The 20,093-nt window shown below is 47.8% G+C and overlaps 1 protein-coding gene across 5 annotated transcripts in view; it reads left to right on the top strand.

Moving 5' to 3' along the window:
- The window catches only part of LIPE (lipase E, hormone sensitive type), a 32,113-nt gene extending 12,281 nt beyond the window's left edge, over positions 1–19,832 (top strand). The window contains exons 1-10 of one of the 5 annotated variants that reach the window (XM_087727032.1): positions 775–1,094; positions 2,191–2,723; positions 7,170–7,260; positions 8,724–8,869; positions 10,769–10,954; positions 12,500–12,794; positions 12,993–13,220; positions 15,178–15,348; positions 17,056–17,426; positions 18,549–19,832. In XM_087727032.1, the coding sequence (XP_087583158.1) occupies positions 2,211–2,723; positions 7,170–7,260; positions 8,724–8,869; positions 10,769–10,954; positions 12,500–12,794; positions 12,993–13,220; positions 15,178–15,348; positions 17,056–17,426; positions 18,549–19,085 (2,538 nt within the window). In that variant the 5' untranslated portion in view covers positions 775–1,094; positions 2,191–2,210 and the 3' untranslated portion in view covers positions 19,086–19,832. The other 4 variants (XM_087727033.1, XM_087727031.1, XM_087727029.1 and 1 more) reach the window with 4 other exon arrangements.
- Positions 19,833–20,093: the final 261 nt, after the last annotated feature.

The raw sequence follows: 20,093 nt of genomic DNA on the forward strand, positions 1-20,093 counted from the left end.
AGAGAAAGAGAGAGAAAGAAAGCGAAAGAGAGACAAAAAGAGAGAGAGAGAAAGAGAGAAAGAAAGAGAGAAAAAGAGAGAAAGAAAGAGAGATAGAGAGACAAAGAGAGAGAGAGAGAGAGAGAGAGAAAGAGAGGGAAAAAGAGAAAGAGCGAGAGAAAAGAGAGAAAGGGAGAAAGAAAGAGAAAGAGACAGAGAAGGAGAGAAATAGAGAGAGAAAAAAGAGAGAAAAAGAGAGAGAAAGCGAGAGGAGGAGAAATAGAGAGAGAAACAGACAAAGAGAAAAAGAGAGAAAGAAAGAAAGAGAGAAAGAGAGGGAGAGAAAAAGAAAGAAAGAGAGAGAGGAAAAAAGAAAGAACAAGAGAAAATAGAGAGAAAGAAAGAGAGAAAGAGAGAGAGACAGGAGAGAAAAAGAGACAGAGAGAGAAAGAAAGAGATAGAGAGACAAAAAGAGAGAGAAAGAAAGAAAAAGGGAAAGAGTGAGAGAAAAGAGAGAAAGGGAAAAAGAAAGAGAAAGAGACAGAGAAGGAGAGAAATAGAGAGAGAGAAAAAGAGAGAAAAAGAGCCAGAGAGAGAAAGTGAGAGGCGGAGAAAGAGAGAGAGAAACAGACAAAGAGAAAAAGAGAAAGAAAAAGAAAGAAAGAGAGCGAGAGAGAAAAAAGAAAAAAAGAGAGAGAGAGGAAAAAAGAAAGAACGAGAGAAAATAGAGAGAAAGAGAGAGAGACAGGAGAGAGAAAGAGACAGAGAGAGGAAGAGAGAGAGAAAGAGAGAGAAAGAGAAAGAGAGACAGACAGACAGAGAGATCCGTCCTTCCATCCTGTTTTCCTTCCTCCCCAGACCTTCTCGTGGTGAGTTAAATGTAAGCATCTTGTTTAGTCTGTACCCCTTCACCCAGCAAGCCTGGAGGGGAGGGGGAGAGCTCCTTCTGCTTTCCTCACCCCACCCCACCCCCTCTTCTGGACTGACCCCTCCTTTTCGTCCTCCAAAGGCGGAGTCAGTTTCCCCAGCCCTCTTTTAAGTCAGCCAGTGATTGTAAGGCAACACGATCCCTTCATCCGAGAGGAAGGCTGGATGCCGGTTAGTTGACACACCGGGTGAGTTGTCGTCTTCTCCTCGCAGCAGGATCTCCCTCCCCCCCTCCTCCCCCTAAGGTGAGACCCATCCGACCTTGCACGGTGGGGAGAATTTTGTTAGCCAAATGGGGAAGGGTCTCCGCTCTGGCCAGAGATGCCCACCACCGATCGCTCGCTTGCTCCCTTGGCGAACGGGGTTGGGGGAGGAAGACGTACGGTTGCTGGGGAAAGAGAGGAAGGCGATCTGGCAAAAATTGTGAGTGTTGTGGTTTTGTGCCTCGCTCCCACTCCAGGAGGGGAATTCGTGGCAATTGTACTTTTTTTGTGGTGGAGAGTTGAAGAAGAGAAGTCAAAACAGATGGAGAAGAGGGGATTACGAGTTACGGGCTAAACCAGGGAGTGTCCAAACTTGGCAACTTGTGGACCTTCCAACTGTTGAAGTCCAAACTGGTGGACTTCAACTCCCAGCTATGCTGGCTGGGGAATTCTGGGAGTTGAAGTCCAGAAGTCTTAAAAGTTGTCGAGGTTTTAACCCGCTGAGCCTAAGCTTTCTCTCGTTTCTGTGGTCAAATGTCCTTGCTATCCTCCTGCTGTCTCCTTCTGCCCAGCCTCAAAGGGGTGGACAATTGAGGAGAAGGGTTGAGGGCAGAGATGGGACTTTGCTGACCTTTAATAAAGCGATGGCCCCTTCCCCTTATAGGGCCAGGAGTCATCTCAGAGCCACGGGGTCCTTATGGAGTATTTAGCTGAGACCGAGGAGGGAGAATGTAAGTAGAAGTTAGCAATAGCAGTAGACTTATATACCGCTTCATAGGGCTTTCAGCCCTCTCTAAGCGGTTTACAGAGAGTCAGCATATTGCCCCCAACAATCTGGGTCCTCATTTTACCCACCTCGGAAGGATGGAAGGCTGAGTCAACCCTGAGCCGGTGAGATTTGAACTGCTGAACTGCTGATCTAGCAGTAGCCTGCAGTGCTGCATTTAACCACTGCGCCACCTTGGCTCTAGGAGTTTGGGCCACGTCCATCCCGCCGCCGAATTCTCCTCCTTCATCTCGCCTCTCTCTCTCTCTCTTCACCTGGAACGCTTTTCACTCCTTTCTCGTCCTCCCTTGGCAGGCTCCCCCAACTCCAGCACCATGGATGCCCGTCCGCTCTTCCAAACTCTGCTCACGCTGGCCGAGGATAACGTGGCTTTCTTCCAGAACGTCCCCACCGAAACCGGGCAACGTTTCCTGGCCGCCTTCACCACCATCCGAGAACACGCCCGGTCCCTCGAGCCGATGCTCAACCACTTCTCCACCGTCTACCATATCTTCGACCTGGACGAGCACACGCCGGCCAACGGCTACCGCAGCCTGGCCCAGACGGTGCGCTGCTGCGTGGCTCACATCATCCACAAGAGCCGTTACGTGGCCGCCAACCGCCGCAGCATCTTCTTCCGAACCAACCACAATTGCTCCGAGCTGGAAGCGTATTGCGTGGCCTTGACTCAACTCCGAGCCTTGGTTTACCTTGCCCAGCATCTGCTGACCCAGAACCGGCCCGGGTACCTCTTCAACCACGAGGATCGAGGCCTCTCGGAGCAGTTTCTCCGGGAATACGTCACGATGCAGAAGGGGTGTTTTTACGGGCGCTGCATGGGCTTTCAGGTGAGGATTGCCAAGGTGGCCATCTTGAAGGAGGTGAAACATGCATACACAATCCTGGAGGGAGGTGTCAGGTTTGGGGGAAGATGGAGGATTTTACATTTATATATCTATATATCTATATCTATATACGTATATATGTATGTATATCTATATCAATATATCATCTATCTATCTATCTATCTATCTATCTATCTATCTATCTATCTATCTATCTATCATCTATCTATCTATCTATCTATCTATCTATATATACCTATCTATCTATATCTATATCATCTATATATATATATATATATATATCATCTATATCTATATCATCTATATCTATATCATCTATATCTATATCTATATCTATATCTATATCTATATCTATATCTATCTATCTATATCTATCTATCTATCTATCTATCTATCTATCTATCTATCTATCTATATATATATTAGTGTTTTTTTATTTGTGCTGATAAATTATATATATATATATATATATATATATATATATATATATATATATATATATATATATATATATATATATATATATATATATATATATATATAATCTATCTATCTACCTACCTACCTATATCTATCTATCTATCTATCTATCGATCCTATCTATCTATCTATCTATCTATCTATCTATCTATCTATCTATCTATCTATAAAAAAAGGGACGTGGTGGCTCAGTGGCTACGACACTGAGCTTGTCGATCAGAAAGGTCGACGGTTCGAATCCCTAGCGCTGCGTAACGGAGTAAGCTCCCTTTACTTGTCCCAGCTTCTGCCAACCTAGCAGTTCGAAAGCATGTAAAAAATTCAAGTAGAAAAATAGGAGCCACCTTTGGTGGGAAGAGAACAGCGTTCCGTGCGCCTTTGGTGTTGAGTCATGCTGGCCACATGACCACGGAGATGTCGGACAGCGCTGGCTCTTCGGCTTTGAAACAGGGATGATCGCCCCACCCCCTAGAGTCAGGAACGACTAGCACAGATGTGTGTATGTGGGGAGGGGCACCGTTATCTATTTAAAAAAACTGGAAGTTTTTAAGAAGAGATTGGGTAACCATTGATCTGAAGTAGTGTAGGGTTTCCTGCCTAAGCAGGGGGTTGGACTAGAAGACCTCCAAGATCCCTTCCAACTCTGTTATTCTATATATATATGTTTAATAGGATTTTCGTATATATGCATGCATGTGTTTGTTTCTTTGTTTGCATCCCGCTTTTTTGTTATTTTTACAAATAACTCAAGGTGGGGAAACATATCCCACAAATCTTCCTCTTCCTATTTTCCCCAAAATAACAATCCTGTGAGGTGGGCTGGGCTGAGGGAGAGAGGCCCAAAGAGCCCTCCCCCAGCTAGTTTTAGAACTCAGCATTATTTGGAATTAAGGAGAAACTTCCTAAAAGTGAGAGCTATTAACCAGCGGAACAGCTTGCCACTAGAAGTTGTGGCATCACAACTGGTTCCATCACTGTTTGTTTCTTTTTTTAAAGAAGAGAGTGGACAGCCATTTGTCTCAAATTATATCGGGCCCTCTCCTTGAGCAGGGGATTGGACTAGAAGACCTCCAAGGTCTCTTCCAGCTGTCTATTCTTTTAAGCTCTTTGGTCTCACCTCCCAGCTGGAATTTTTTTTGGGGGGAAGAAATTGGACTTTGTTTCCCTGCTGATGACTCAGTTTAGGGGGGCTTTCTCCCCCCCCCCTTGGGGCAGGAGGTTGTGTTTGCTTCTTTTGATCTGTTTTTGGAACGCACGCAAACACGAGGCTGGTTGGGGAAATGTAGTTTGCGAGAATAGTTTCCTGGAGAGCCAGAAACATCCTGAGGATGTCAGCTTGTTTTATTATTATTTATTAAACAAATTTATACAGCCGCCCAACTCATCCGTAGTGATGTAAAGGGCGGCGTGCAACATTAAGTTATTTTTATTTTTCCCCCTGGAGAGAAGAGAATTGCTGATGGTTGAACGTTTTAATTCTGGGGAATTCTGGGAGTTGAAGTCCAGACCTCTTAAAGGGCCCAAGGTTGAGAAACACAGCTCTGCAGACGTCAGAACTCCTGTTATTTCCGATCAGCTATTCATCTCCACTCCCAACACACAGACACAACTCGAGTTGCGGCTTGAGTCCGTCAAAAGGGACCCTGTGAAGCCACAGCTGCTTGTCACAGCTGCGGCCTCCCTACAGCGGTGACCTTGCTATTTATTTATTTTTCCCCCACTTTCCCGTACAAGTTGCAGCCTTGACCATCCAGCCCTGAGCGGTCAAGCACGTTCCTGCATTCCCCCCCCCCCAGCCGCCTGTCTCCAGCTCTCTTGCCTGTCACTCTCGCTGCAGCGATCCGGTGACTTCTGCCCTTTGCCGATTGTGGTGACAGCAACACACATGCATACCTGCCCTTTGTGTCCCCGATCCGTGTATGCTTGAGCTCATGGGCAGCGTGACCGGACGCAATTCACCGTGCCAGTTTCTAGGCGAGATCTATTTCACTTGTACCTCCAAAAAGCTCAGACTGCCCCAAGAGCTGCTGATTCTGTTTTACGGAGGAATGATTGAGTCTGTCATTTGCACCTCCGCCCCTGTCTGGTTGGGCTTTGCAACCCAACAAGACAGACACGGACTTCAGAGGAGAATTAGAACTGCAGAATTGCTACCAATCTGCCTTCCATTGAGGATCTGTTCACTGCCCGAATCAAAAAGAGGGCTGTGAAAATATCTACAGACCCCTCGCATCCTGGACATGAATGGTTTCAACTCCTTCCATCAAAACGAGGCTATAAGGCACTGCACACCAGAACAACTAGACACAAGGACAGTTTATTCCCCGAATGCCATCACTCTGCTAAACAACTCATTCCCACAACACTATCAAATTATTTACTAAGTCTGTATTACTATTATTCTTCTCATCCTTCCTATTGCCTATCTCCTTTTCTCCTTATGATTATAACTTTGTTGCTGGCATCTTTACAGTTTACAATATTGTTTTATTTACCGTAGCTCATTCTAGGGTGTTGATTCCATCACTACGTGTTGTATCTTATGATTTATGATGAGCATATTTTTGTGGTGACTATGATCGTGGTTTATTTATCCCTTATAATTTTTAGGTACAACGAGAGCTTATGCACTGAAGACATATTCCTTGTGTGTCCAATCACACTTCGCCAATCAAGAATTCTATTTTATAATATGATTATGCCATGCCATTCTCAATTCCATTCCATTCTAAATTCCATGCCATTCTAAATTCCATTCCATTCTAAATTCCATGCCATTCTAAATTCCGCATCATTCTATTCCATTCCATTCTGTTTTCTATTCCAATTCTATTCTCTATTCAATTCTAATTCTATTCTCTTATTCTATTCTTGCATTTTGGGTTTTAAATTGTATATCCTATAATAATGCCTTATTTGAATTGTGATGCTTCTGACACAAATAGGTAAAATAAATTTCAGTAATAAGTAGATTCAGTTCCGGAGCCCGGGGTATTGAAATGGCAGGCAGATGCTAATGAAGAGATGGATAAAAGCCTTCTAATAGCATGGGAGAGAAACTTTGGCTATGAGATTGAAATGGGCAAATGGTGGGATCTATGGAGTAAGACCATTAAACTTACAACATCTACAGCATTCAAAGAAAACATATACAAGATGGTTTATAGGTGGCACTTCCCCCCAACGAGGTTAGCCAAGATGTTTCCTGGGTTATCTCCATTGTGTTGGAAATGTGGAAGAAAGGATGGCACATTCTACCATATTTGGTGGTCCTGTACTGAGGCCACGAAATACTGGAAAAGGATTAAAAAATGGCTAAAAGAGGTTACCGGGGCAAGCATGGAATGGAGACCCGAGAACCTTCTACTAAGCATTAAACCAGAAAACATGAGCAGTTCAATATGGCATTTGAGCCTACATATAATTGTGGCCGCAAGAATAACTTATGCACAATTTTGGAAATCCACTACCATACCGTCGGAAGAGGCTATAATTAAAAAAGATCTATGAATGTGCAGAAATGGACAGAATGACGGGTTGGCTGAGGGACAAAGGAGAAACGGAACATTATCTTAGCTGGAACCTATGGTATATGTGGGCGACAAGGAGAACAGCAGGGACTTAAAAGGGGGAAAGTTAAAAGTGAACATGGGTATTGTAACAGATCCCTGAACTTTGTAATGAGAAGATGTGGCTTAGAGACCTAACAATGAGGAAGGAAAGAAAAAAGTTGGGCTTTGAATGACTGTCACCGCGGGGGGGGAGGGGGGGTTGTATGTTTAAAATTGTATTTGTATGTTTTACTCTTAAAAAAATGTATAACTAATAAAGATTACTTAAAAAAAAAGAAAAGAAATGGCAGGCAGGGTTTTAATGTCACGAGGATTAAAAAAAAAAAACACATCAGGATTGCTCGCCAATTCTCATGTCGCTTCTTGACCTTTGCAGTTTGCTCCTTCGATCCGGCCCTTCCTACAGACCATCGCTATCGGCCTGGTCTCCTTTGGGGAGAATTACAAACGTAACACTTCCAGCATCGGTGAGTATCAAGGCTCAAGTACCTCCTACAGCAGGGATGTCAGAGACAAGGGCCGGGGGCTGGATCCGGCCCGCGGGGTGCTTAGATCTGGGGGTGCCCTGGAAACAGTGAAGGACCAGCCTGCGGTGCCTCTGCCAGCGAAAATGGAGCTCGGGAGGGCTGTGAGCAACCCTCCCAAGGTCCATTTTCACTGGCAGAGGGTTGCAGGAGGGTGTCTCAGCCGAAAACAGAGATTGGGAGTCCATTTCCACTGGCAGAGCATGTGGGCCATCACAGGAGCCCCCAACACCAATTGCATTCAACTGGCCACGCCCACCCCAGCCCCCCAAAGTCAAACACAACCCTGTTGCGGCCCTCAATGAAATTGAGTTTTGACACCCCTGGCCTACAGTAAGAGTTACATGGTGGGTGTGTTGCCCTTGTTGATCCTTCCCTTCCCCTAATGTGAGAAGGTCCCTGCAAGAAACCTAGTTATCCCAAAGGTTGATCTCTCCTTCCTTCTTTCCTTCCTTCCTCTTCTCTGTCTCTATATCTATCTCTTCCTCCCTCCCTCTAATCTTGTTCTCCTTCGTTCCTTCCTTCCATCTATCCATCCATCCATCTCTTCCTTTTCCTTCCTTCCCTTCCTTCCCTTTCTTTCTTCCTTCCCTTCCTTCCTTTCTCCCTCCCTCCCTTCCATTTCTCTCTCTATATCTATTTCTTCTTCCCTCCCTCTAATCTCCTTCCTTTCATTCACCCATCAATCTCTTCCTTTCCCTTCCTTCCTTCCTCCCTTCCTTCCATTTCTCTGTCTTTATATCTATCTCTTCCTCCCTCCCTCTAATCTTGTTCTCCTCCCTTCTTTCCATCTATCCATCCATCTCTTCCTTTTCCTTCATTCCTTCATTCCTTCCCTTTCTTCCTTCCCTCCTTCCTTCCTCCCTCCCTTCCATTTTTCTATATCTGTTTCTTCTTCCCTCCCTCTAATCTCCTTCCTTCCATCCATCCATCCACCTCTTCCTTTCCCTCCGTCCCTTCCCTCCCTCCTTCCCTTCCATTTCTCTGTCTCTATATCTATTTCTTCTTCCCTCCCTCTAATCTCCTTCCTTTCATTCACCCATCCATCAATCTCTTCCTTTCCCTTCCTTCCTTCCTTCCTCCCTTCCATTTCTCTGTCTCGATATCTATCTCTTCCTCCCTCCCTCTAATCTTATTCTTCCTTCCATCCGTCCATCTCTTTCTTTCCCTTCCTTCCTTCCTTTTCTCTGTCTCTATATCTGTCGCTTCCTCCATCCCTCTAATCTTGTACTCCTTTCTTCCATCCATCCACCTCTTCCTTTTCCTTCCTTCTTTTCTTCCTCTGTATATCTCTCTCTTCTTCCCTCCCTCTAATCTCCTTCCATCCATCCACCTATCCACCTCTTTCTTTCTTTCCCTTCCTGCCTTCCCTCCCTGACTCTTCCTCCCTCCCTCCCTTCGTGCAGGAGTGGCCGCTGGCTCTCTCTTCATGAGTGGGAAATTTGCCATTGACCCTGAACTTCGAGGATCGGAGTTTGAGCGCATTACTCAGAACTTGGATGTACATTTCTGGAAGAAATTTTGGAACCTCACCGAGACGGAGTTGCTGGCGGTGAGTAGCAACTATGAATATTTTCTTGGAAAAAATAAAATAAAAAAAAAGATAAACTGGAAAAAAAGAGCAGATCTGAAAGAGCTTCATAAGGATAAACAAAAAAAAACTTATTGCTTCTGTTATGATTACTATAACTCTTATTATACAGGTACACCTCGACTTACAACTACAATTGTGTCCCAAATTTCTGCTGCTAAGTGAGACATTGGTTGTCACCCTTCTTGCCACCGCTGTTAAGTGAATCACTGCGGTTGTTTCGTTAGGAACGCAGTTGTTAAGTGAACCTGGCCGTCCCCATTTCCTTTTGGTTGTCAGAAGGTCGCAAAAGGGGATCGCACGACCCCGGGACACCGCAACCGTCATAAATACGAACCAGTGGCCAAATGAATGTCTGAATTTTGATCGCGTGACCGTGGGGATGCTGTCGTAGGTGTGAAAAACGGTCCTTAGTCCCCTCTTTCAGTGCCGTCGTAACTTTGAACGGTCACTAAATGAACCGCCGTAAGTCGAGGACTACCACAGACAAGAGGAAAGGCAGGAGATAACTGAAGGAGGCCTAATCTAGTCCATTGTTCCTAAAAAAGTTCTGTGCATTGAATCCTTGTAGTGTCCTCAACCTTGGCAACTTGAAGCCCTGTGGACTTCAACTCCCAGAATCCCCCAGCCAGCACAGCTGGCTGGGGAATTCTGGGAATTGAAGTCCACAGGACTTCAAGTCATCAAGGTTGAGAAACACTGCCTTAGGGAAAGATATTGGTTATCCAATGTGCAGCAGCTGCCAAAAAATCCAACACACTCCTAGGCTGCATAAGGAGAGGGATAGAATCAAGATAAATAAAGTGTTGATACCACTTTATAATTCCTTGGCAAGGCCACACTTGGAATATTTGCCTCCAGTTTTGGTCGCCACGATGTAGAAAAGATGCGGAGACCCTAGAAAGAGCGCAGAGAAGAGCAACAAAGAGGATTAGGGGACTGGAGGCTGAATGAAGAACAGTTGTAGGAATTAGGTATGTCTAGTTCAGTGTTTCTCAACCTTGGCAACTTGAAGATGTCCGGACTTCAACTCCCAGAATTCCCCAGCCAGCGAATGCTGGCTGGGGGATTCTGGGAGTTGAAGTCCAGACATCTTCAAGTTGCCAAGGTTGAGAAACACTGGTCTAGTTTGATGAGAAGAAGAACTAGGGGAGACATGATAGCAGTCTTCCAATATCTCTGTGGCTGCCCCAAAGAAGAGGGAGTCAAGCTATTCTCCAAGGCACCCGAGGGCAGGACAAGAAGCAATGGGTGGAAACTAATCAAGGAGAGAAGCAACTTAGAACTGAGGAGAAATTTCCGGACAGAACAATTAACCAATGGAACAACTTGCCTCCAGAAGTTGTGAATGCCCCAAAGTTTAAGAAGATGTTGGATAGCCATTTGTCTGAAACGGTAGAGGGTTTCCTGCCTAGGCAGGGGGTTGGACTAGAAGACCTCCAAGGTCCCTTCCAACTCTGCTATTGTATTGTATTGTAAGTTTGGTACTTGAGAGGCAATACTAAATGCTTGCGTCTAACGCACTTCACTTTTTTTAACTGCATCGTTTCAAGTAAAAAGTTGATACCAAAGTTGATTAGTGGAAACTAATCAAGGAGAGAAGCAACTTAGAACTAAGGATAAATTTCTTACCGGAACAATTAATCAATGGAACAACTTGCCCTCCAGAGGTTGTGAATGCTCCAACACTGGAAGTTTGCTGGATAACCATTTGTCTGAAACGGTGTAGGAGTTTCCTGCCTAAGCAGGGGGTTGGACTAGAAGACCTCCGAGGTCCCTCCCAACTCTGTTATTCCACTCTATTCTATTTGAGGACAGGCCAGTTTTTAATCTCTGTTTTATCCTTTCCTCTCATTGCAGTCGCTGGCTAGTATGGCTTCCTCTCAAGTCCGGCTGTGCCGAGCCCTACTGGTCCCACCCCATTCCTTCGAGCTGCCTCTGGCTTCTAACCCCAAACTGACTGTCACCATCACCCCTCCGGTGGCCCACACTGGGCCAGGAGCCGTCCAGATGAGGCTCATCTCCCACGAGTTGCGTGAAGGACAGGTATGGACAGGCTGAAGAATAGCATGTTCCAAGCATAGCAATTTGGAGACCATCCCTTTGGCAAGCAATGCTGTGGCCCAGCAGCTGAGGACAGTGAGGAGGTTGAGGAGGAAGATGGGCCAGTCCTGGAGTCTGGAGAAGGCTCTGATGAGGCCTCTGTGTCGGAGGCAGAGATGTGGCCAGGGCCATCCGACATTTATCAGCTGCCTTCAGAGTCAGGCATCAACGAGGCAGACGAACAGCTGGAGCCTGTTCCCAGTGTGCGCATGCACAGAGTTGCCAGAGGAAGGGAACGGCTAAAGAACAGGGGGTTTGATTTGGGAGTCAGGCCAACAGGTGGACGGTGAATGGCCCCTCCCAGAGGAAATAAGAGAGGAGCGAAAGGGGAGTGGAGTTTGCAGGAGATAATTAGTCTGTTTAATTAGTTTGTGACTCTCCGAGACTCCTTGCCAAGTTCTGCAGATACCGGCCTGGCAGCTCTCCAAGCCAGATAAGGTCCATGACTGTAAATCCTCCTTTGAAAGATTTTCCCGGCTGTGAATGAGCAGAATTGACAGTCAATTAATAAAAGGGTTTTTTGCCAGCACAAGGAGTTTGTTTCATGCTCTTGGGAAGCCTCGGTCAGAACAAGCAAGGAAACCTCGTGCCCAAGGCAGGAGATGGCTTGGAACAGGGGTTTCCAAACTTTAAGATTTTTGGACTTCAGTTTGGTTGAGGAATTCTAGGAGTTGACGTCCACAGATCTTAAAGTTTGGAGACCCTTTGCTTAGAATCAAAGGTTTCCTTCTGGATAAGTATCTTTCTTTGCCAACTGGTGACATGATAGCAGTGTTCCAGTATTTGAGGGGCTGCCACCAAGAAGAGGGAGGTCAATTTATTTTCCAAAACACCTGGAGAAGCAACGGATGGAAACTTAATCAAGGAAAGGAGCAACCTGGAATTAAGGAGAGACTTCCTAACAGTGAGGACCATTAACCAGTGGAACAGCTTGCCACCAGAAGTTGTGGGTGTTCCATCACTGGAAGTTTTTAAGAAAAGACTGTCTGAATAGCAGTAGCAATAGCAGTTAGACTTATATACCGCTTCATAGGGCTTTCAGCCCTCTCTAAGCGGTTTACAGAGTCAGCATGTTGCCCCCAACAATCCAGGTCCTCATTTTACCCACCTCGGAAGGATGGAAGGCTGAGTCAACCTTGAGCCGGTGAGGTTAGAACCGCTGAACTGCAGATAACAGTCAGCTGAAGTGGCCTGCAGTACAGCACTCCAACCACTGCGCCACGTTGGCTCCTGAAATGGTATAGGGTCTCCTGCTTGAGCAGGGGGCTGGACTAGAAGATCTCCAAGGTCCCTTCTAGCTCCGTTCTGATTAAATCAACCTTGTTTTCCTCCTTTTGCGGCTTAGCGAAATGCTTCCCAGAAACGGGCGCTGGTGTTTGTCACAAGATCCCTGAAGGGATCACTCAGGCACCGTAGGGAGGAAGCGGCGAGAGGCTTGCTTTAAGCCTTTGGGGAACCTAACCCTACAATCTCTTTTCTTCTCTTTAGGATAGTGAGGAATTGCTCAAATTGATGCGGCCGGAAGGAACGCTGGCCCTGGAGCTGCCCTGGAAATCCAAGACCCTTCCTCCATCCCCCTACCTCTTGGTGCATTTCCACGGAGGGGGTTTCGTAGCCCAGACTTCCAAGTCGCACGAGCCTTACCTGAAATCGTGGGCTCAGGAGTTGGGGGCCCCTATTCTTTCAATCGACTACTCGCTCGCGCCCGAGGCTCCGTTCCCACGAGCGTTAGAAGAATGCTTCTTTGCCTACTGCTGGGCCATTAAAAACTGCCACCTCTTGGGTAAGGAATTGGGAGTGGCCCAGTGATGGGATTCAGCCGGTTCGCACCTATTCGGGAGAACCTGTTTGGGGGGGGGGGAGGGGGTTGGACTAGATGACCTGCAAGGTCCCTTCCAACTGTGTCAATCTGTAATTTGGTCTCTCTGCTTCTCTCTCTCTCTCTTTGTCGCCACCATCCCTGATTCCTTTTCCGTTCCAGGTTCCACAGCACAAACGGTGTGCCTTGCCGGGGACAGCGCCGGCGGCAATCTCTGCATCACCGTCTCCATGCGCGCAGCTGCTTTTGGGATCAAGTTGCCGGATGGGATCATGGCGGCCTACCCCGTCACCCTCTTGGAGATCGCCGCCTCGCCCTCGCGCCTTCTCACGCTGCTGGACCCGCTCCTGCCTCTCAGTGTCTTGTGCAAATGCCTCAGTGCCTACGCAGGTGAGGGATCTCGCTGGAAAATGGGGAGGAAGGGCTCCAGTGGTGGGTTTCAAAAAAATTTCGAACCTACTCTGTGGGTGTGGCCTCCTTTGTGGGAGTGGCTTGCCGGCCATGTGACCTGGTGGGAGTGGCTTGCCAGCCATGTATTTTCTTTCTTTCTTTCTCTTTCTCTCTCTCTCTCTTTCTCTCTCTCTCTTTCTCTCTCTTTCCTTCCTTTTGTCTCTCTGTCCCTTTTTCCTTTTTTTCTTTCATCTCTCTCTCACTTTTTCTTTTTTCTTTTTTATTTCTTTCTTTCTTCCTTTCTTTCTCTTTCTCTTTCTCTCTCTGGGTGAATCTGTGTTTGTATGTGTGTGTGTGTGTGTGTGTGTGTGTGTCAGTGGTGGGTTTCAAAAAATTTTCAAGCCTACCCTGTGGGTGTGGCCTCCTTTGTGGGAGTGGCTTGCCGGCCATGTGACCTGGTGGGAGTGGCTTGCCGGCCATGTGTTTTCCTTCTTTCTTTCTCTTTCTCTCTCTCTCTCTCTCTCTCTCCCCCTCTTTCCTTCCTTTTGTCTCTCTGTCCCTTTTTCCTTTTTTTTCTTTCATCTCTCTCTCTTTTTCTTTCTTTTTTCTTTTTTCTTTATTTCTTCCTTTCTTTCTCTTTCTCTCTCTCTGTGAGTGTGTGTGAGTGTGTGTGTGTGTGTGTGTGTGTGTCAGTGGTGGGTTTCAAAAAATTTTGGAACCTCTTCTGTAGGTGTGGCCTGCTTTCTGGGTCCACTGGTGGAACCTCTTCTAACCGGTTCGGTAGATTTGACGAACCAGTTCTACCGAATAGGTGCGAACTTGTAGGAACCCACCTCTGAAGGGCTCCCACATTGAAGGGAGGTGGGACAAGAAAGGTTGAAGGTAGAGCTGGCGACTGAAAACCCCCCAGGCATCCGTGTCGGAACTGGAGGAATTTAGGAAGGATTGGGTCCATGACGTAGGACGAGCTTTATTTCAAAGTTGCCTTCCAGGTGCAGTTCAGGATGCTAGTTGTCACCTGTAAAACCCTTTATGGCAGAGGGCCTGTATCAGGGAATTGCTCAACAGGTGTCCAAATGGAGTCAGAGACCCTGACACAAACTTGTAGTTTTATATACCATATTTTTCCGAGTATAAGACGCATTGGAGGATAAGACGCACCAAGGTTTTGAAGAGGCAAATTTTGTTAAAAAAAAAAAAAAAGGTTTTGCACTCTACAAACCTCCCAAAAACGGCCCGTTTTTTGTGAAAATGGGCCCAGTTTTTTTTTTCTTCAAAAAAGGGGTATGAATAGCCTTTAGGAGACTTGTAGAGTGCTGGGGGGGGGGGGCAAAAACAAGCAAAAAACTGCCCGTTTTTTGCAAAATTGGGCCCATTTTTGTCAAAAAAAAAGGGGCATGGATAGCCTTTAGGAGGCTTATAGAGGGCTGGGAGGGGGTGGGCAAAAATTGAGCAAAAAAAGGCCTGTGGGTCAATGAGATGGGACCTCTGACTCTGCGATCAGGACCCCAAGCCAGGATGTCCGACCTTGGCTGGGGAATTCTGGGAGTTGAAGTCCACCAGTCTTAAAGTGGCCAAGGTTGGACATTCTTAAATCCAAACCAGTGGTGGGTTGCAGCCGGTTGCCTGCCGGGAACACCGGGTTCCGTTCCAGTACGGTGCTCCGGAGGGCCCTCCCTCCCTCCTTACCTGTATTTGAGCTCTTTGGCGCTTCCGCGCACATGCATGGAGCGTACAGCGCTTGCGCGACACTCCGCCGAGCAGCTGGAGCATTGTGGAGGCGTCGCAGAGCGTTGCGGGAGGTAAGGACACATCTGCGTGCTTGTGCGCGCATGCTGAGCATGTTCATGTGATGGACGCTGAGCCCCGTTGCACGGTATCGGTTGCAACGCAATCCGGAACCCAGCACTGAGCCAAACACTTCCCCTTCCTCATTTTTTTCTCTCTCAACCTGCAGGAATGGAGTCCGAACAGCCTGATGACTTGAGCTTGGAGAAGCTGGACCCCATGAACATGATGCGCCGTAACACGGCCCTCCTTTTCCGAGACTTGCGCCTGGGTGCGTCCGCCTTGGTTGGCTCTTTGATGGACAAGACAGGCAAGCACAATAGGGCGGGTGCAGGAAATGGTAAGAGGGGCCTTACCCCCAGGCTCCAAGCTGCCAGCTCCCCTGCTTCGTCTGCTCCTGCCTTCCTCTTCTTCGCCTTCCCGCGGCAGACGTGGCACTAACTCTGAGAACCACCCGGGCTCCGTAGGGCGTGTCCTGTGTGGCCACCTAGTGCCAATGCTGCCAAACTCCGTACTACCGTATTTTTCGGAGTATAAGACACACCAAGGTTTGGAAGAAGCCATTTAAAAAAAAAAAAAAAAAAAGTTTTGTACTCTGCAAATCTCTCCAAAACGGCCCGTTTTTTGCAAAAACGGTTACATTTTCCTTCCCCTAAAGGCATGAATAGTCTTTAGGGAGCTTGAAGAGTGCTCCTGGTGGGTGGGCACCCAAAAACGAGCAAAAAACAGCCCGTTTTTCATCAAAAAATTGCATGCGTAACCTCTAGGAGGCTTATAGAGTACTCTTGCGGGCTGGAGGGGGGGAATTGAGCAAAAAACGGCCCGTTTTTCACCGTGACCCATCAAAAGCGCGGACGACAAAAGCGCGATCGACAAAATCGCGCCTTTGACATCATCACAGCGCGACGAAAAAGATCGAAAAATTCAAATAAAAATTAATAAAAATTAAATTAAAGCAAGCCGATTCACATAAAGGTAAGGGTTAGGGTTAGGGTTAGGGTTAGGGTTAGGGTTAGGGTTAGGTTAAGGGTTAGGGTTAGCATTAGAGCGTTAGCGTTAGGGTTAGGTTAAGGGTTAGCGTTAGGTTTTTCGTTACTTTAACGGTTAGGTTTAGGGTTAGGTTTAGGGTTAGGTTAAGAGTTAGGTTTAGGGTTAGGTTTAGGGTTAGGTTTGGGGGGCTTAGGGTAACGTTTTCGCTTTATTTTTACATTTTTCGAACTTTTTTGTCGCGCTGTGATGACGTCACAGCGCGCTTTTGTCGAGCGCGATTTTGTCCTACGCGCTTTTGTGGTGGAACCATTTTTCACTCATTTCTGCCTTCCCCAGCTCCCAGGAGCTCTCTGGAAGCCTCCTACAGGCTCTGCACGGCCATTTTGGTGAAGGGGGGTGGGGTTTCAGGAGGCAAAAAATGTTGTATTCAGTGTATAAGACGCACCCAGATTGTCGGCCTCTTTTTTGAGGGGGAAAGGTGCGTCTTAAACTCTGAAAAATACGGTAATTCTAGCACTCGGTAGGAACTGTCCTTTTCTCTCGCCGAAATCAGGCGCTGCTGCTTTTAAAAGACAGGGCTTTGTAACTGCTGCGGCTGCTTGACTTACAATCTTTCGTTTAGCGACCAACGTCGTTGAAAAGCGTCTTGTGACTTGTTTTTCACACTTATAACCATCGTAGCATTCGGGAGGAGAGGGGTCACGTGTGATCAAAATTCAGGCACTTGGCAACTGGCGTGTATTTGTGATGGTCACTGGGTGATCCCCTTTTGTGACCGCCTGACGAGCCAAGTCAGCAGGGAAGCCGGATTCACTTAAGAACGTGCTGTGTCTTGCTTAACGGCCAAAAATGACGTCAAATGGGTCAAAATTCACCGAATCGCCTTCCTTAACAATGGAAATGTTTGCTCGGTAGGGGTTCTAAATGAAATCTTGCTTCCTCCATTGACTTTGCTCATCCGAAACAGCCGGGAAGTTTGCAAATCACTTGACCCTGGGATACTCCAAGGTCCCTTTCCAACCACTCTGTTGTTCTGTTGTTCTGTTGTTCTGTGCAGAAGCCTTGAGGAAAAGTGCCTCCGAGACGAGCCTGAAGTCTAAGCCGTTTGCCAGCCACAAAGAGTCCCGGAAGAAGAGCCAGACGTGTCAAAATTTCTTGGGGTCCTCCGATGTCCAGCGAGACTCATGCGCTACCACTCCAGACCCCGAAGATCAGCCCACCTTCTTCTTCTCCGACCAGGACAAAGAGGCCTTCCCCTCCAGCGATCCTCAGGGTCTGATGTTTCCCGACGGCTTCCAGCCGCTACGCACCGGTCAGGCCGCCGCCAGCCTGCCTCTGGAGCTGTCGCCAATCGTCAAGAACCCCTTCATGTCGCCGCTGTTGGCCCCGGATGAAATGTTGAAGGGACTCCCTCCGGTTCATATCGTGGTGAGCAGGCCTGTGTGGCTGCAGGGAGGGGAAGGTGGGGGGAGCGGGGTTGAGTAGATGCGTGAGTTGGGGGAGCAGGCTCGCACAAAGCCTATTGTGACCTGTAACCCTTAACTTTACCCCTAACCCTAACCCGGATGAAATGCCCTAGAAATGGTTAATCACACCATGTTCTTTATTTTATTTTTATTTCATTTGTTCCCTTATTTATATATCTCACCTTTGTTATTTTTATAAGAACTCAAGACCGTGAACATAATCTAATCTACCTCCCTCCTCCTATTTTGCCTCCCCAGCAACAACCCTGTGAGGTAGGGTGGTGGGCTGAAAGAGAATGAATGGCCCAAGGTCACCCAGCTCACTTTTATGCCTACAGTGGGACTAGAACTCCCAGTCTCCTGCTGATTGGCCGAAAGTTACCCAGCCAGCTTTCATGGTTGAGGCGGGACTAGAATGCTCAGTCTCCTGCTGATTGGCCCAAAGTCGTCCCCCCCCCAAAGCGGGCTTTCATGCTTAAGGTGGAACTAGAACTCACATTCACCTGGTGATTGCCCCAAAGTCCCTGCAGACGGCTTTAATTCCTAAAGTGGGAGTAGAACTCTATCTCCTGCTGATTGGCCCAAAGTTACCCAACCGGCGTTTATGCCTAAGGCGGGACTAGAACTCTCGGTCTCCTGCTGATTGGCCCAAAGTTACCCAACCGGCGTTTATGCCTAAGGTGGGACTAGAACTCTCAGTCTCCTGCTGATTGGCCCAAAGTTACCCAACCGGCGTTTATGCCTAAGGCGGGACTAGAACTCTCAGTCTCCTGCTGATTGGCCCAAAGTTACCCATCTGGCGTTTATGCCTAAGGCGGAACTAGAACTCTCGGTCTCCTGCTGATTGGCCCAAAGTTACCCAACTGACGTTTATGCCTAAGGCGGGACTAGAACTCTCAGTCTCCTGCTGATTGGTCCAAAGTCACTGAGCTGGCTTTTGTGACTAGAACTCACCATCACCCGGTTTCAAGCCTGGTGCCTTAACCGTTAGACCAAACTGGCCCTGTGGGGTTTGTGAGGGTTAGGAGTGCATGGATTTCCCGATTCCTAGGATTTACAGGCTCCAACCATCTCTCCCCCTTAGGCGTGTGCTCTGGATCCCATGTTGGACGACTCCGTGATGTTTGCCCAGAGATTGCGGGCCCTTGGCCGGCCGGTCACCCTGCGAGTGGTGCAAGATTTGCCTCACGGCTTTCTCAGCCTGTCCCAGTTGTGCCGCGAGACCCGCCAGGCCTCGGCTGTCTGTACCGAGATCATCCGGAGCATTCTGGTCCCTTCCGACGCTGCTCCTCCACCGCCCCCGGCCGCCCTTCCGAAACATCGCAAACTGGAGCGAACTTCTCCGGCCGTGGCTGTGAACGCGGGCCCCGCTCCCATCCAGGAGAACGGAGTCCTCCCTCAGCACAAACCGTCGCACATTCCAACGGCCGAGAACTGGACCGCTGGGCCCAACGAGGAGGCTCCACCCACCAGCAAAACTCCGGAACCCCAAACTGGGGACCGTTCCTTGGACCAGCCGAACAAAGCCAAGAACACCAGCAGCCCTCCGACAGCCGCTATCATTCCCGGCCAGGATTCTGGCCCTTCAAGTGGCACCTCGGGCAGAGGGGTGGGGGCCTGAGCCCCCGTCCTAATCCCACCCACCCACCCCGCCAGACCTTGTGTCTCGACATGGCGTGTGATTTGCAGTGGTGCTCTGTTTTTTTGTTTTTTTCCCCTTTGGATGGGATTCCTCCGAAAACCTCTCTCGCGGGGGAATCGATCTTGCTGCCTGACTCCGCAGTTCGCCCGACGTGAGGCTGCCGTTTGTCCCGACGTCTCCCCGTTCATCTCCCGGAACGATGCTTTTATACCCGTTAGGATTTTTTTAAAAAGGAAAAAAAAAAAAAAAGCAACTCTTAAAACTCTTACAGCCGATTTCTCTTTGTTGTTGCACAATATTCTCACTCCCTCTCTGCAACTCCACCTTGGCGCACTCCCATACCTTCCCCCCCGCACACACACGCACACACACTTTTTTGATCTCGGTATTTAGGTAAAGATTTTTAGGGGTGCGGTGGGTGTGTTGCGTGACTTTCTATCAAATCCTACCACTCCATTCCTAGCCACCAGAAGCACAACAGAGGGAGGGGATGATGGTGCTTGGTCCATCCAGGCCAGCTGAGTTCAACTCTCCAAACACTTTTTGAGTCTTTCCGCTCATTTGCACAAAAAGAATTCACCCTCACTTGCCTTGCCTCGTCGACCTCCCCTTCGGATGCCAGCCATGTTTCGAGCGGAATACTTTGCATTGCACTGAATTTTTTTCCCCCTCCCCGTTTCTCACAATTCTCTTTTCTATCCACCTCACCAGGTTGCCTTGAGGGGGTAGGGGTGGGGGGGGAGCGCTGCCGTTATTATAAACCGAAGGGGGAGGGAAGCTCTCGGGAACATGGGAACCTCGGTTTTCAGCTTGCTTCTGGGGCTAAGCAGGACAACTATTTTTGTAAATAAAAGCTGGTTTGATTTTGAGTGACTTATCCTCTGTTCTGGAGGGGGGGGCTGGGACGGGGGGGGGAGAGTGTCATGTGGAAGTAAATTCCAGGTAAGGTTTTTTTTTTAAATCGCAGCTATAAAAACTTACAAGTCC

The sequence above is a fragment of the Thamnophis sirtalis genome, unplaced genomic scaffold, assembly GCF_051295495.1.
Source record: "Thamnophis sirtalis isolate CommonGarterSnake01/CBP01778 unplaced genomic scaffold, rThaSir2_p1.2 scaffold_13, whole genome shotgun sequence".
NCBI lineage: Eukaryota > Metazoa > Chordata > Lepidosauria > Squamata > Natricidae > Thamnophis > Thamnophis sirtalis.